General features: G+C 35.2%; 1 protein-coding gene across 3 annotated transcripts in view; it reads right to left on the bottom strand.

The window, feature by feature from the left end:
- Window positions 1-553: 553 nt before the first annotated feature.
- Window positions 554-16,409, bottom strand: part of SNTG1 (syntrophin gamma 1) — an 883,016-nt gene continuing 867,160 nt past the window's right edge. For 2 of the 3 annotated variants that reach the window (XM_025394077.1, XM_025394078.1), the window contains one exon: window positions 554-4,537. In XM_025394077.1, coding sequence (XP_025249862.1) covers window positions 4,379-4,537 — 159 coding nt within the window. In that variant the 3' untranslated portion in view covers window positions 554-4,378. The remainder of the gene's footprint in view (window positions 4,538-16,409) is intronic. The other variant, XM_025394076.1, reaches the window with a different exon arrangement.

The following is a 16,409-nucleotide window of genomic DNA, read 5'->3' as shown; positions in this document are numbered from 1 at the left end:
GATTGAATGCTTTTCTCCTAAAATCATTACAAGGCAAGGATGTCTACTTTCAACAATTAGTGTTAAACAACAATTTAGTGTTAAATTGGAGGTTTCAACCTGTGTAATATGGTAGGAAGCCAAAATTAAAACGTATTTAATAAAAAGGAATAAATAAAACAGACTCTCTTGTAGATGGCATGGATGTCAACATAGAAAATCTTAATCTACAGAAAAGGCACTAGAATTGATAAACAAATTACAGTGATATCAAATGTCATATTTTTCAGAAGTTGTAACTCAGTTGGGTAAGTAATTTGACAAATACCATCTTTCTTCAAACTTTAGGAGCATTTAGGAGTTAGATGTCTATTCTTCGTAAATATTTGTCAACTAGAACAGATTATGTACCACATAGTCTGCACTTACATATACACAGTTCATATCTTAAACCTTTTAATTGAAGTTAAATCTCTCAGGATCATGTTTTAAACATACGTAAAACTTACAAATCAAACCCAAAGAAATGAAAACCCAAATCTGTAAAAAGTATTTGTTTTTATTTTTCAGTATGCTTCATTTAAAAAAGTATGGTTTTATTAGTAGTACATTAATTAACTGAAAGAACGAAGTGACAAATTTTTGTCACAGATATTAATTTACATTTTACAAACATCCACCAAAACAATTAAAAATGAAATAAATATATTTACATTTTATATTTCTGGTATTTTCATTACATTTTAATGTATATAAAATATATAACATTTATAATATTTTATTTGCAAAAGCAAATTCAAATGTGCAAATAAGTGGCATTATGATTTTAAAGTATTCAGTAGTAAGAATAAACAATAAAGAACAAATTTAGAGGTATGAATAAAGCAATTTCTTAAGGAGAAATTATAAGCACAGCAGTATTAATAGTAGCAAAATGTGTCTTATTAATATCCAAACGTCTACACTTACCTTAAAAAGTTAAGCACAAGATCATCCTTGTACTTTTAAAGCTTCTCCACACTGCTGATTTCTAGCAGTAATTCTAAATTATTATTAGGATAATTAATTTTTCTCAGTAATAAATCAAGCTTTTCTTAAATCCAGCATTCAACATAGACAAAGTTCATGATCAAGCTTCAGCACTGTAAATGAGGGTAATGTTGATCTATAAACTAATGAACCCAAAGGAACATTTCTCTCCTTGCATGGCTAATACGGACTCGACATTTATTTTCAAGTAATTGCTTTCTTTTTCTTGCTGAAGGACAGCTTTATGAGAGAAGATTTCAAAATTATAAGTTGGTACACGTCTGAAATATGGGCAAGAAATAATTACCTGATTATCCTCCCATTTTAAAAAAGCTGGATAAGTGTGTTGGGGTATACATTACACATACACTACCTATTAAATTATTTTTTAAATAAATACTTGTTGCAATATAACAAATTATAAATGCCCTTTCTGTAATATGCTTCAGCTTAGATGAATTGTTATTCTTTATCAGGCAAAAGACATTGTTATAGTAGTTAGCAGTTTTCAAATGACTTTGAACTTCATTCTCTGACCTAAATAACAATATTCCCCATTAAGCTTATGTTATGTACACCATAATGAACCATTTAATGATAACACACACACACACACTCACACATACACACATAGACACACACCCAATCACACATACATGCTCACACACACCAAGGCACTGGAGGGGTTAACACATTAGCGTTTTGCTGTTAAAATGTGCTCAATGTACAAACTAGGATTTTGTGAATAAATCTCATACATGTAAACCCAAATTATATGAGAGAGATAAATTTATATGTGTTTTTGTTCATGTATAAGCTTTCTCATTCAAGTAGTCCAAGAGATAACAAATGCCAACGACTAATCATCACATTGTAAAGAAAACATTAAACACTAATTGTTAAACTGATGAAAATGAGAATAGTATTTTGTTACTTTTTGACTGTTGTACTAATCATGTTAAATAAAAATCACGGCTTATGTTTTTTTATCAATAGTATCAAAAATAATCATAATGGTATTGTCATAAGTTTTTAATCAAACTGCATTTTACAACTTAATTTAATGTATATTAAATGTATGTACACAAAACATATTCTTTTAATATAATTAATGGTCAGCATTTGACTATATTTATATATATACACACATATATGCATATACATATGCATATGTAGGTGTGTGTGTATTCTCCGAGGAGATATATATTTATACATATCTAATTGTGCACCTTTTCCTTCATAACATACATGAGCATAGGCTAAATTTTCATAATATCAAAAAAATATAGCTAATAATAGATTTTTTAAATTTTGAAATTGAATGTTTACAAAATTTCACAATTTTTAAATCATTCTATTACAGGTAGGTAAACTATTGAAACTTTTTTCTTTTGCTTATGGATAATTAGCCCATGTCATATTGCCTCAGACCAGATTGTGGACACATTCATGTAACCCCAATATGGGGAACACTGAGATTCAGCTCTGGTTGGAAGCAGAAGTTCTACAATGAACCACCTGCCACAGCTGAAAATTCTAAGTTGGATGTATCCCACTGCTTTTTCTCCATAAGTTCAGAAGTGGCCTACTACTGAAGCCTGCTTTTGGTGGGCTCCAATTTTACAATGACTGTTGTGTTTGATCAATATAGTGTGCAATCATTCTAAAGTTCTATACTAATTACAAATGTGTACTTAGTTTTATGGTCAAAATACATTACATTGAAACTGTTTATTGTAATTTGTCACAGTTCTTTGGGCAAGGTATGTTAGACTCAGTTTAACATTTTCTCAGGGACAATTATAAACCCTCACTTTTTCTTTTCAATTTGAGGTATTTACAAATTAATCTGATGCAAAATAAATTAATGAATAATGAGTATAAAAACAACTAGATATTAATTTTTAAAATTAATAAATCTGTCCCTTATAGAAATCATTTTGTTTCCTTCTTGAGTGATTTTTAAAAACATATTTGAAAAAAAAGAAAATTGAATCAATTTATTAGATACTTGGTTATATCCACAAGGACACATGTAATACTTGGTTTACCTGGGAGCATGTGTACCAATAAAAAAAGTTTTGTTTTGTTATTTCTTACGTACACAGTTGACTTTTAAAAATATCTCAAAAAAGCTGTACTAAAGGACAGAGAATGTTTTCCATATTATACAACTAGTTGTATAATACCTGGAATCTCAGTAAATTGCACACCTCTAAGGCTTTCAAATTTCCCAGCCTTCCACATTTACATTCTTAGGACAAAATATCTAAAATAACCTGCATAGTTGACATTACTTAATCACTTTCCATGAAAAGGGAAGATAAAGATTTTTAACTTTTATCTTTAACTATCACCTTTGTTTCTAATAAAATAGTACTGAAATGGAAAAATGTCATTTAATTAGCATATATAATAGATTTGGGACTACTTTAGAGGGACATTTTAGTTCATGATTAGCTAGTAGACTTCAGATTACAAAGAATTGCTTCTCACACCATATTTGTTTATATTATTTTCTCTACTAAAGTTTTTTTGGTTCACTGAAAATTTATGAAACTTTAATTTGATAATAAATCTTCTTAGGTAAAATATGAATCTATTTAAAACCAAAGAAGAAATGAGAGGTTCATGAAATTTTCCATCACTCATAATTAAATTAATACATTATTGGCATACTTGATTGTTGGCAGCTAATAAGACATTTCAATAACAGTGATCGAAGGGAGAATAGTCCATTCCACATTGTATCTATCATGGGTCAAAGTAAGTATCCTTTCGAAGTTCTTTGGAATATTTACAATAAGATAAAAACAATTGGACTGCCAGTGTCAAATCATGGGATGAGAACACGAGGGCAAATTTACATCAGCAAATTAAAGTGCATCCTTCTTTGATGTGATTTTTTTGCATGCTCCTTGCTGATTTATGGTTTTTAACTCTTTTATGTCCCTCATAATACAATGATAGGGCTTTGTTTATGACTCTGCCCAACATGTACTAGTCATACAAAATAATCTAAAATACAGAAGTAATCTTTTAATAAGTATTTTTATTTATAAGTAGCTTACTATTTTTATATTACTTACATATTTCTTCAAATAATTCATTTTTGTCTCCACTTTTGGTGAAAGCAATATACTTACTGGTACAAAGCAACTGAACTGTTTTGTTCGTATAGTATGTTTCACAGATGTCATCCAGAATGGAAGTGTTTTTGAGGTTCCACATGACCTTCTTTTTTCTGCCAAAATTTCGATTTGCCTCCACTGCCGACTTGGTGATGTTATGGTTTCTCTAGGGTCTAAATGATGAGTAAATGTGTTCTGCTTATATAGTCATGGTGCGTGTCAATGCAGAGCTCAGTACGTCAAGTTGTATACTTTGCTTTGCTCGTGGTAGCAGAGCTGGCAGCAGCAGAAACAGTAGCTTGATTGCCTAAAAATAGAGGGTCCAAACAAGCTACCTTGGCAGCAAAGAAGGAATGAATGCAGTGAAGAACAGCAAATAAATTAGAAAATTCCAACTCCTGAAAGGGAAAGAGAAACAAGTCAGATAACAAAAAAATTAATGTCTTTAAACATTTATAATAGCTAGATTTTTAAAAAAATTTCAATACACTTATCTAGAATCTGTGATATCTATAATATGGAAAATAATTTCAAATGTAGACATTTTTGGTCAACATGTAAACATCATAAGTATTGAAAATTTATTTCAATACATGGTGGTGGATAAGAGGTAGGGAGGACTAATCACTCTTATCATCTATGAACGTTGTTTTAGCATTGATGAATATATTTTGCCAAAATTTTACTCCTGATAATGTATAATTAAAGATAAACTTGGAAGTACTTTTAAAAGTATTTTTATCTCTTTATATACACATCAGATGATAAATATGAGTTAGAGCAATTTAAAACTATTCTTGATTATTGTATAGAATGAGTTAATATTTGCCATAAGAAACTGAATAAAAAAATTCTAGAAGTAAGGGAATATGAACTCTTGTAACCACAGGATCCAAATGATTCACTTTCAAAAAATAATTCATGTATTAATTTTAATTGTGGCTGGCTGTTTAATGGTGTATGGGGCATATTTACTAAAAAAAATAAATAAACTAGAGCTCACTAATTCATTTTGGATTTTTAGAAATAGGTTTCCCATTAAAATACCAAAAGAAATTTGTAACCCATTTACCAGTGGCAACCAAACTATATATGTGAAAACAGAAAAAAGTTATTTCAAAACATAATTATGTCAAAATAGCTATAAAATCATAAAGCAATGCTCAGAATACATTTAGTAAGATGATGTTGCTAGTATTTTTATTAAAGACCATCAATAATCACATAAACATGTTTTAATTCCAAGGTGATTGAAAGATTAATACATTTATGTTCCTGATGAAATCAATACGATTAACTTATCACAAGGAGGATAACTAGAGGGTAATAAAGCATATGAAATTTCTGATAAACTCATTGCTATTTTATTATATGTTTCACTACATATATGTAATAAAGAATATAGAATTATAATTGATATGTACATGACTGACTGTGTTTACAACTTATATGTGGCAGTGGAAAATATTACAAAATATTCAATACATTATGACACATTATAACATCTGTCATGTACCAGGCAGTTATTTAAATAAAATAATTCATCTGAGGGGCATTTTCTCAGCTCAAGCAATAGGAGTACAATGAACCATAACATATATTCAGGGGTCTCTATAACATAGAAGAAATAGCTATGCTTTCTTAGTAGCTCCCTTCAAAACTTCAATATTTGATAGTTTCCTTTGTGAAACAGCAACCTGTTCTAGAGAATGGAAGAGGTTATTCATTTATTCTAATTCCCTTAGATGTTTCCACCAAAAAAGTTTTTAGTAACTCCATCATAATGATCTTAGAAGCTTTATTTATATAATAATCTAGTTCATTGGCACTAGTCATATGTTATTTGTAAATAAGCAAGTTCTCTTTGCTTTAGCTCATCCTGGAAATCCGCCATTCGCCCCATCATGCTTGGTGTAACCAGGTTATTTCCCAAACAAATTTTGAATACTTTCTCTATTATCCCAAATTAAATCCACGTGATGTGAAAGGTTTGGAAATTTTGGGAAAATGTAAAATGTTCTTGCGTGTTGTTAAAAAATAAAACAACAACAACAAAAATAAGCAATTCACTCTTGGTAAGGAGGAGAATATTGTTAAGTGTTACAAATGGGTAAAAATAGTATGGCAAATAGCTTTTTCTCAAAGGTAATTCTACCACCTCTTTATTAAAATAGAGGTTATATTTTGGTTACCCAAAATAAACAACCCTTAAATATCTAAGTATCCAGGCATCTTTAGAAAAATGAAAATTTTCAATTATTACCACTTTGTCAATTATTTGTCAATAATTTGATATAGATTGACAGTTTAACCTTTTTATACCCGTTTTGAAGGAGTCATAGACAGGAAATAATAGCAGGTGATTAGAAGAGAAAGCAGGAGACCAAGTTGGATCCAAGTTTGGCTTTTCATTCCAATACCCACACATCTTTCCTCTGCCTCAGTGATCAGCCTTGGCAACCATTTCCATTCCTAGGGTGTCAACAGTTCCTCTTATGTAAACTCACACTGCTCATTTACTAATTTCTTCTGTGAGTACTAGATCTGCATTCTTACCACCTATCAAACATCCACTGATGATAAGCATCTATCTATCCATCCACCAACAGCTTCCACCAAGTTACAGACTTACAAGTTTCCCTTGTAAAAAAAAAAGTCTTATGATTGTCATGATCCCTCAGATATCACTGAATATAAGCTATCTTCAAAACTGTAAAGAGTCATCCATTCAATAAAATACCAAGTCCTTCCTATGCATCTACTCTTTTTTGTTGTTAAAATATAGCAGTGAATAAAACAGACAAAAACAAACAAAGGAACAAAACGGTCCTGATGGGACTTACATTCCAGTGACAGGAGACAAAATGTGACTAAGGGCATAAATAAATTAAGGATAATATGCCAGAATATGACAGTTACAATCAAGAAATAAAGTGGAGGAGATAGCAAAGACTACTCAAGGGGCCATGGGAAAGGAAAATTCATGTTGCCTTGTATATGGAACTTGAAAGGGATGAAGGAGTGAGCCATTTCCATGTTTGTGGGGAAATATTCCAGACACAAGAATTATAATTTTAAAGGCCCAGAGGTAGGGATGTTCCAGGAGAGTCTGAAGAAAAGCAAGGGCTGTTTTGTCTGAAATGGAATGAATTAAGGAGTACTTAGCAGACAATGAGATCAAAGAAAACACTTAGTATGCTGCATGAGCCTTTATGAGTTTTACTATGAGCGACATGGGAAACCATGGGAAATTTTTGAGCAGAGGAGTGACAAGCATTGACATAACTCAGAAAATGATAATTCTCGTTAGACGATTGAGAATAAGCTTTATGATAATTGAATCGAAAGAAGGAGGAGAAGTTACAAAGTTTCTATATGGAAATGGTTTGAATTTGGCAGTAGTTTTCAATAACTGGAAAAAAAGTGTTGCTCTGCAAATGGAGGAATTGTGGGAAAAGCAGGTTTGGAAGTAGAGATCAAGATTTTGGTTTTGGGCATGATGCATCTGAACGCATATTAGATATTCAGGTGATACGTGGAGAACTGCATATATTAGTGTGCATTTAAGGGAAAAATTAGAGTTCAGAATAGAAGTTCAGCTTCTGTCAGCACATAGATGGTAGGTAAAACACTGTGGTCTGGATGAGGAGATCAAGGTGTGCAGGATAGGTAGAAAAAATTACTGAGTACTCATCCCTGCGATTCCACAGTATAAAAATGTAAGAAAGATGGGGAAGAACCAGCAAAGAAGGAATAGCTGTAGTTGTGAAGAAAGTGAGAGTAAAAACCAGGAGTCTTGTAAAATGACAGCTGGAAATCGACCATTGAATTTAGCAACACAGAGGCCATTTTAATTCTTTACAAGAGTCCTTGTGTGGAGAAGTGGAAACAAAAGCTTCACAGGAATGACTTCAGGAGAGCTTGCGTGTGAAGGTGTTAGAGTTACTACAGGTAAGTCTACCACAGGCAGCTTCTCTTTGAAGAAGAAATCCTTCTTTTCCTTTTAAAAGGGGGCATAGGAATATATCAGTAGGAAATCAAGAATGTTTTTCCAAGGTTTATGAAATTAGTACATATTTGTAGAATTGCTGGCACAAAATAGTTGAGCTCTCAAATCTGAGGACAATTGTAGAAACTGTATCCTGAGAAGGGTGAGATCTGGTGCAAAAGTAGAGAGGCTGGACATGGATGGAAACCTGGACAATTGATCTGAAGTGGCAGGAGGTAAGGCACAGTATATGGGCACAACTCAAGGAAGGAGGGTAGATTTGGCGATGTGTAGCTTTGATTCATTCTGTGTTTTAAGTGGGATACAAAGCAAAGTCATATGCTGACAGGATAAAGCAGGAAGTGTTGAGAATTTGGATAAACACTAATTTATAGGTGTTATTTTAGGCACACAATCTGGAATTTATCTTCCTCATTCTGCTTGCTTCTTAAAAGTTTTTAACTCATTTATGCCTGAGACTGCAAGTTTTTGAATTTTTGCAATCAGACCTTGGTGATGACCTTGAGAAGAAGAATATAAATAACTCCCACATGCTTAGCATTTCAGTAATAGAACGCTAGGCATAAGTGGGTCAATAACCCTTTTTTTATTATTATACTTTAAGTTCTAGGGTGCATGTGCAGAAAGTGCAGGTTTGTTACATATGTATACATGTGTCTTGTTGGTGCGCTGCACCTATTAACTCATAATTTACATTAGGTATATCTCCTAATGTTATCCCTCCCCCCTACCCCTCCCCACAATAGGACCCGGTGTGTGGTGCTCCCCTTCTGGTGTCCAAGTGATCTCATTGTTCAATTCCCACCTATGAGTGAGAACATGCAGTGTTTGGTTTTCTGTTCTTGCAATAGTTTGCTGAGAATGATGGTTTCAAGCTGCATCCATGTCGCTACAAAGGACACAAACTCATCCTTTTTTATGGCTGCATAGTATTCCATGGTGTATATGTGCCACATGTTCTTACTCCAGTCAGTCACTGATGGACATTTGGGTTGATTCCAAGTCTTTGCTATTGTGAATAGTGCCGCAATAAATATATGTGTGCATGTGTCTTTATAGTAGCATGACTTATAATCCTTTGGTTATATCCCCAGTAATGGGATGGCTGAGTCAAATGCTATTCCTAGTTCTAGATCCTTGAGGAATCACCACACTGATTTCCACAATGGTTGAACTAGTTTACAGTCCCACCAACAGTGTAAAAGTGTTCTTATTTCTCTACATCCTCTCCAGCACCTGTTGTTTCCTGATTTTTTTAATGATTGCCATTCTAACTGGTGTGAGATGGTATCTCATCGTGGTTTTGATTTGCATTTCTCTGATGGCGAGTGATGATGAGCATTCTTTCATGTGTCTGTTGGCTGTATGAATGTCTTCTTTTGAGAAGTGTTTGTTCATATCTATTGCCCACTTTTTGATGGGGTTGTTTGTTTTTTTCTTGTAAATTTGATTGAGTTCTCTTTAGGTTCTGGATATTAGCCCTTTGTCAGTTGAGTAGATTGCAAAAATTTTCTCCCATTCTGTAGGTTGCCTGTTCACTCTGATGGTAGTTTCTTTTGCTGTGCAGCAGCTCTTTAGTTTAATCAGATCCCATTTGTCAATTTTGGCTTTTGTTGCTGTTGCATTTGATGTTTGACATGAAGTCCTTGCCCATGCCTGTGTCCTGAATGATATTACCTAGGTTTTCTTCTAGGGTTTTTATGGTTTTAGATCTAACATTTAAGTCTCTAATCCATCTTGAATTAATTTTCGTATAAGAAGTAAGGAAAGGATCCAGCTTCAGCTTTCTACTTATGGCTAGCCAATTTTCCCAGCACTATTTATTAAATAGGGAATCCTTTCCCCATTTCTTGTTTCTCTCAGGTTTGTCAAAGATCAGATGGCTGTAGATGTGTGGTATTATTTCTGAGGACTCTGTTCTGTTCCATTGGTCTATATCTCTGTTTTGGTAACAGTACCATGCTGTTTTGGTTACTGTGGCCTTGTAGTATAGTTTGAAGTCAGGTAGCGTGATGCCTCCAGCTTTGTTCTTTTGACTTAGGATTGTCTTGGCAATGCGGGCTCTTTTTTGGTTCCATATGAACGTTAAAGTAGTTTTTTCCAATTCTGTGAAGAAACTCATTGGTAGCTTGATGGGGATGGCATTGAATCTGTAAATTGCCTTGGGCAATATGGTCATTTTCACAATATTGATTCTTCCTATCCATGAGCATGGTATGTTCTTCCATTTGATTGTGTCCTCTTTTATTTCACTGAGCAGTGGTTTGTAGTTCTCCTTGAAGAGGTCCTTTACATCCCTTGTAAGTTGGATTCCTAGGTATTTTATTCTCTTTGAAGCTATTGTGAATGGAAGTTCATTCATGATTTGACTCTCTATTTGTCTGTTACTAGTGTAAAAGAATGCTTGTGTTTTTTTGCACTTTGATGTCGTATCCTGAGACTTTGCTGATGTTGCTTACCAGCTTAAGGAGATTCTGGGCTGAGACAATGGGGTTTTCTAAATATACAATCATGTCTCTGGAAACAGGGACATTTTGACTTCTTCTTTTCCTAACTGAATACCCTTTATTTCTTTCTCTTGCCTAATTGCCCTAGCCAGAACTTCCAACACTATGTTGAATAGGAGTGGTGAGAGATGGCATCCCTGACTTGTACCAGTTTTTAAAGGGAATGCTTCCAGTTTTTTCCCATTCAGTATGATATTGACTGTAGGTTTGTCATTAATTGTTCTTATTATTTTGAGATATGTTCCATCAATACCAAATTGATTGAGAGTTTTTAGCATGAAGGGCTGTTGAAATTTTTCGAAGGCCTTTCTGCATCTATTGAGATAATCATGTAGTTTTTGTCTTTGATTCTGTTTATATGCTGGATTACATTTATTGATTTGCGCATGTTGAACCAAACTTGCATCCCAGGGATGAAGCCCACTTGATCATGGTGGATAAGGTTTTTAATGTGCTGCTGGATTCGGTTTGCCAGTATTTTATTGAGGATTTTTGCATCGATGTTCATCAGGGATATCGGTCTAAAATTCTCCTTTTTTGTTGTATCTCTGCCAGGCTTTGGTATCAGGATGCTGTTGGCCTCGTAAAATGAATTAGGGAGGATTCCCTCTTTTTCTATTGATTGGAATAGTTTCAGAAGGAATGTTACGAACTCCTCCTTGTACCTCTGGTAGAATTCGGCTGTGAATCAATCTGGTCCTGGACTTTTTTGGTTGGTAGGGTATTAATTATTACCTCAATTTCAGAGCCTGCTATTGGTCTATTCAGGGATTCAACTTCTTCCTGGTTTAGTCTTGGGAGAGTGTAAGTGTCCAGGAAATTATTCATTTCTTCTAGGTTTTCTAGTTTATTTGCATAGAGGTGTTTATAGTATTCTTTGATGGTAGTTTGTATTTCTGTGGGGTCAGTGGTGATATCCCCTTTATCATTATTTTATTGCATCTATTTGATTCTTCTCTCTTTTCTTCTTTATTAGTCTTGCTAGCAGTCTATCAATTTTGTTGATCTTTTCAAAAAACTAGCTCCTGGAGTCATTGACTTTTTGGAAGGTTTTTTGTGTCTCTATCTCCTTCCGTTCTGCTCTGATCTTAGTTATTTCTTGCCTTCTGCTAGCTTTTGAATGTGTTTGCTCTTGCTTCTCTAATTCTTTTAATTGTGATGTTAGGGTGTCAATTTTAGATCTTTCCAGCTTTCTCTTGTGGGCATTTAGTGCTATAAATTTCCCTCTACACACTCCTTTAAATGTGTCCCAGATATTCTAGCATGTTGTATCTTTGTTCTCATTGGTTTAAAAGAGCATCTTTATTTCTGCCTTCATTTCGTTATGTACCCAATAGTCATTCAGGAGGAGGTTGTTCAGTTTCCATGTCATTGAGCGGTTTTGATTGATTTTCTTAGTCCTGAGTTCTAGTTTAATTGCACTGTGGTCTGAGAAGCAATTTGTTATAATTTCTGTTCTTTTACATTTGCTGAGGAGTGCTTTACTTCCAACTATGTGGTCAATTTTGAAATAAGTACGATGTGGTGCTGGCAAGAATGTATATTCTGTTGATTTGGGGTGGAGAGTTCTGTAGATGTCTATTAGATCCGCTTGGTGCAGAGTTGAGTTCAATTCCTGGATATCCTTGTTAACTTTCTGTCTCGTTGATCTGTCTAATGTGGACAGTGGGGTGTTGAAGTCTCCCATTATTATTGTATGGGAGTCTAAGTCTCTTTGTAAGTCTCTAAGGACTTGCTTTATGAATCTGGGTGATCCTGAATTGGGCGCATATATATTTAGGATAGTTAGCTCTTCCTGTTGAATTGATCCCTTTACCATTACGTAATGGCCCTCTTTGTCTCTTTTGATCTTTGATGGTTTAAAGTCTGTTTTATCAGAGACTAGGATTGCAACCCCTCCTTTTTTTGTTTTCCATTTGCTTGGTAGATCTTCTTCCATCCCTTTATTTTGAGCCTATGTCTCTGCATGTGAGGTGGGTCTCCCGAATACAGCAAACTGATGGGTCTTGACTCTTTGTCCAATTTGTCAGTCTGTGTCTTTTAATTGGACCACCTAGTCCATTTACATTGAAGGTTAATATTGTTATGTGTGAACTTGATCCTGTCATTATGATATTAGCTGGTTATTTTGCTCGCTAGTTGATGCAGTTTCTTCTTAGCATCAATGGACTTTACATTTTGACATGTTTTTGCAATGGCTGGTACCTGTTGTTCCTTTCCTTGTTTAGTGCTTCCTTCAGGATCTCCTGCAGGGCAGGCCTGCTGGTGACAAAATCTCTAAGCATTTGCTTGTCTGTAAAGGATTTTATTTCTCCTTCACTTATGAAATTTAGTTTGGTTGGATATGAAATTCTGGGTTGAAAATTCTTTTCTTTAAGAATGTTGAATATTGGCTCCCACTCTCTTCTGGCTTGGAGAGTTTCTGCCAAGAGATCTCCTGTTAGTCTGATGGGCTTGCCTTTGTGTGTAACCTGACCTTTCTCTCTGGCTGCCCTTAACATTTTTTCCTTCATTTCAACTTTGGTGAATCTGACAATTATGTGTCATGGATTTGTTCTTCTCTAGGAGTATCTTTGTGGCGCTCTCCATATTTCCTGAATTTCGATGTTGGCCTGCCTTACTAGGTTGGGGAAATTCTCCTGGATGATATCCTGCAGAGTGGTTTCCAGCTTGGTTCCATTTTCCCCATCACTTTCAGGCACATCAATCAGACATAGATTTGGTCTTTTCACATAATCTCATACTTCTTGGAGGCTTTGTTCATGTCTTTTAACTCTTTTTTCTCCACACTTCTCTTCTTGCTTCATTTCATTCATTTGATCTTCAATCACTGATACTCTTTCTTCCAGTTGATCAAGTCGGTTACTGAAGTTTTTGCATTTGTCACATATTTCTCGTGTTATGGTTTTCAACTCTATCAGTTCTTTTAAGGTCTTCCTGCATTGATTATTCTAGTTATCCATTCATCCATTCTTTTTTTAAGGTTTTTAGTTTCTTTGCACTGGTTATGTAGTTCATCCTTTAGCTCTGAGAAGTTTGATGAATTGGGGCCTTCTTCTCTCAACTCATTAAAGTCATTCTCTATCCAGCTTTGTTCCATTGCTGGCGATGAGCTGCTTTCCTTCGAAAGGGGAGATACACTCTGATTTTTTGAATTTCCAGCTTTTCTGCACTGCTTTTTCCCCATCTTTGCAGTTTTATCTGCCTTTGTTCTTTGAGGATGGTGACATACTGATGGGGTTTTGGGGTGGGTGTCGTTTCTGCTTGTTAGTTTTCCTTCTAACAGTCAGGACCCTTAGCTGTAGGTCTGCTGGAGTTTGCTTGAGGTCCACTCTAGACCCTGTTTGCTGGGGTATCAGCAGTGGAGGCTGCAGAAGATAGAATATTGCTGCATAGCAAATGTTGCTGTCTGATTCTTGCTCTGGAAGCTTCGTCTCGGGGTGTACCCTGCCGAGTGAGGTGTCGGTCTGCACCTAGTTGGGGATATCTCCCAGTTAGGCTACTCAGGGGTCAAGGACCCACTTGAGCAGGCAGTCTGTCCATTCTCAGATCTCAACCTCCATGCTGGAAGATCCACTGCTCTCTTCAAAGCTATCAGACAGGGGCATTTACCTGTGCTGAGGTTTCTGTTGCTTTTTGTTTAGCTATGCCCTGTACCCAGAGGAGGAGTCTACAGAGGCAGGACAGCCTCCTTGAGCTGTGATGGGCTCCACCCAATTCAAGCTTCCTGGTGGCTTTGTTTACCCACTTAGGCCTCAGCAATGGCGGGTGCCCCTCCCCCAGCCTTGCTGCTGCCTTACAGTTAGATCTCAGACTGCTGTGCTGGCAATGCGGGAGGCTCTGAGGGTGTGGGACCTCCAGGCCAGGTGTGGGATATAATCTCCTGGTGTGCCATTTGCTAAAACCCTTGGTAAAGTGCAGTATTAGGGTGGGAGTTACCCGATTTTCCAGGTGTTGTGTGTCTCAGTTTCCCTTAGCTAGGAAAAGGGATTCCCTTCCCCTTTGCACTTCCCAGGTGAGGCAATGCCTCACCCTGCTTCAACTCTCGCTGGTCGGGCTGCACCAGCTGACCAGCACCGATTGTCCAGCACTCCCCAGTGAGATGAACCAGGTACCTCAGTTGAAAATGCTGAAATCACCCATCTTGTGTGTCACTCACGCTGGGAGCTGGAGGCTGGAGCTGTTCCTATTCGTCCATCTTGGGCGTGCCTCCCCCATCGGTCAATAACTCTTGAGTCCTCTGAACACCACTGAGAGCCAACTAAGCCACCGTCTACATTTGCATACGTTTCCCACAGTAAAATGGTCATGCAACATTCAATAGATCATTAAACCATAACTGAAGTCAGTCTTCTAGAATGTGAGGACAAAAAAATATTAAACTGCTGGAAACTTACATTTTGTAAATCTCTTGCTTAATAGCATTATCATGTTTCCATTATGGCTCTTGATTTCAAGATAGGTTTCTTTTTCATTTCTACTGTGATTGTCATCCCTTCTTCAAGGCCAGATTTAACTCTAATATTCTTCATGCCCTTGCAGTCATTAGAGAAAAACAAATCTCTCCATCATTATTCACAGAAGGTTTATCTATTGCTAAAGCCATTATGGTCAGATTTATTTATGTCATTACTGTGTATGTGAATATGTTTCCTGGTTTGACATCTCCTTTATGTGTCATTCACCTTTTTGCTGCAGCAACCTTAGGAAGATATAGTTCACATACTATGATACTCACCTGTTTAAACCATGCAATTCAATGGATTTTATAATATTCACAGTTGTACAACTATCATCATCAAATTTTAGAACATTTTTATTGCTCCAAAAATATATCCTGTACCCAGTACAAGTCACTCGTCATTTCCTCTCTCTTCAGCTTCTGATAAGCATTATTATTATTATTTTTTGTCTTTCTATTGGTTTGTTTTTTGTGGACATCTTATATAAATAACATCATACATATAAGATATTTGCTATTGTCTGCATTCACTTAACACACTATTTTCAAGGTGCACCCATGTTGTAGCATAGATAGTTCTTCTTTTCTCTTCATTGATGAATATTTCCTGATGTGGACATATCTCTTCCTTCCTGTCCATCACCTGTTGAACATTTGGGTTGTTTCTACTTTTGATATTTTTGTGAATAATGCTGCTGTGAACATCTGTGTACAGTTTCTTTTTTGTGTGTTTGGGAATATCTTCTATTTGCTCTTGAATATATCTAGAAGTGGAATTGCTGGGTCATATGACAACTTCAGCTTGCACTTTTTCAGAAAACGTTGAACTTTTGTCTAAATCAGGTACCACATTTTACATTCTCACTAGCAAAAGATGAGCGCTCCAATTTCTCTATGTCCTCACTAATCATCCTTATTGTCTAGTTTCTTCTTTTTAAATAATTATAGCCATCCTATAGAATGAGAAGCTGTATTTTACTGTGGTTTTGATTTGCATTTTGATGACTAATGGTTTGAGCCTCATTTCTTGTGCTTATTGGCAATTTGAATATCTTCTCTGGAAAAATGTCAATTCAAATCCTTTGTCAATTTTTATTTGGGGTATTTATGTTTCTATTTCAAATTCTAAAAATCTTTTATATATTTGCATACAGTCTCCTTAACAGATAAATGATTTGAAAATGTTTCTGCCAATCTGTAAGTTGTATTTCACCTTTTTTATAGTATTACTCAGCAGAATTGCTTTAAATTTTGAAAAAGTCCAATTTGTCTATTTTTTCCCCTTTGATTCT

The sequence above is a fragment of the Theropithecus gelada genome, chromosome 8 (assembly GCF_003255815.1).
Source record: "Theropithecus gelada isolate Dixy chromosome 8, Tgel_1.0, whole genome shotgun sequence".
In the NCBI taxonomy this organism is placed as follows: domain Eukaryota; kingdom Metazoa; phylum Chordata; class Mammalia; order Primates; family Cercopithecidae; genus Theropithecus; species Theropithecus gelada.
This window is presented reverse-complemented; position numbering and strand designations above follow the sequence as displayed.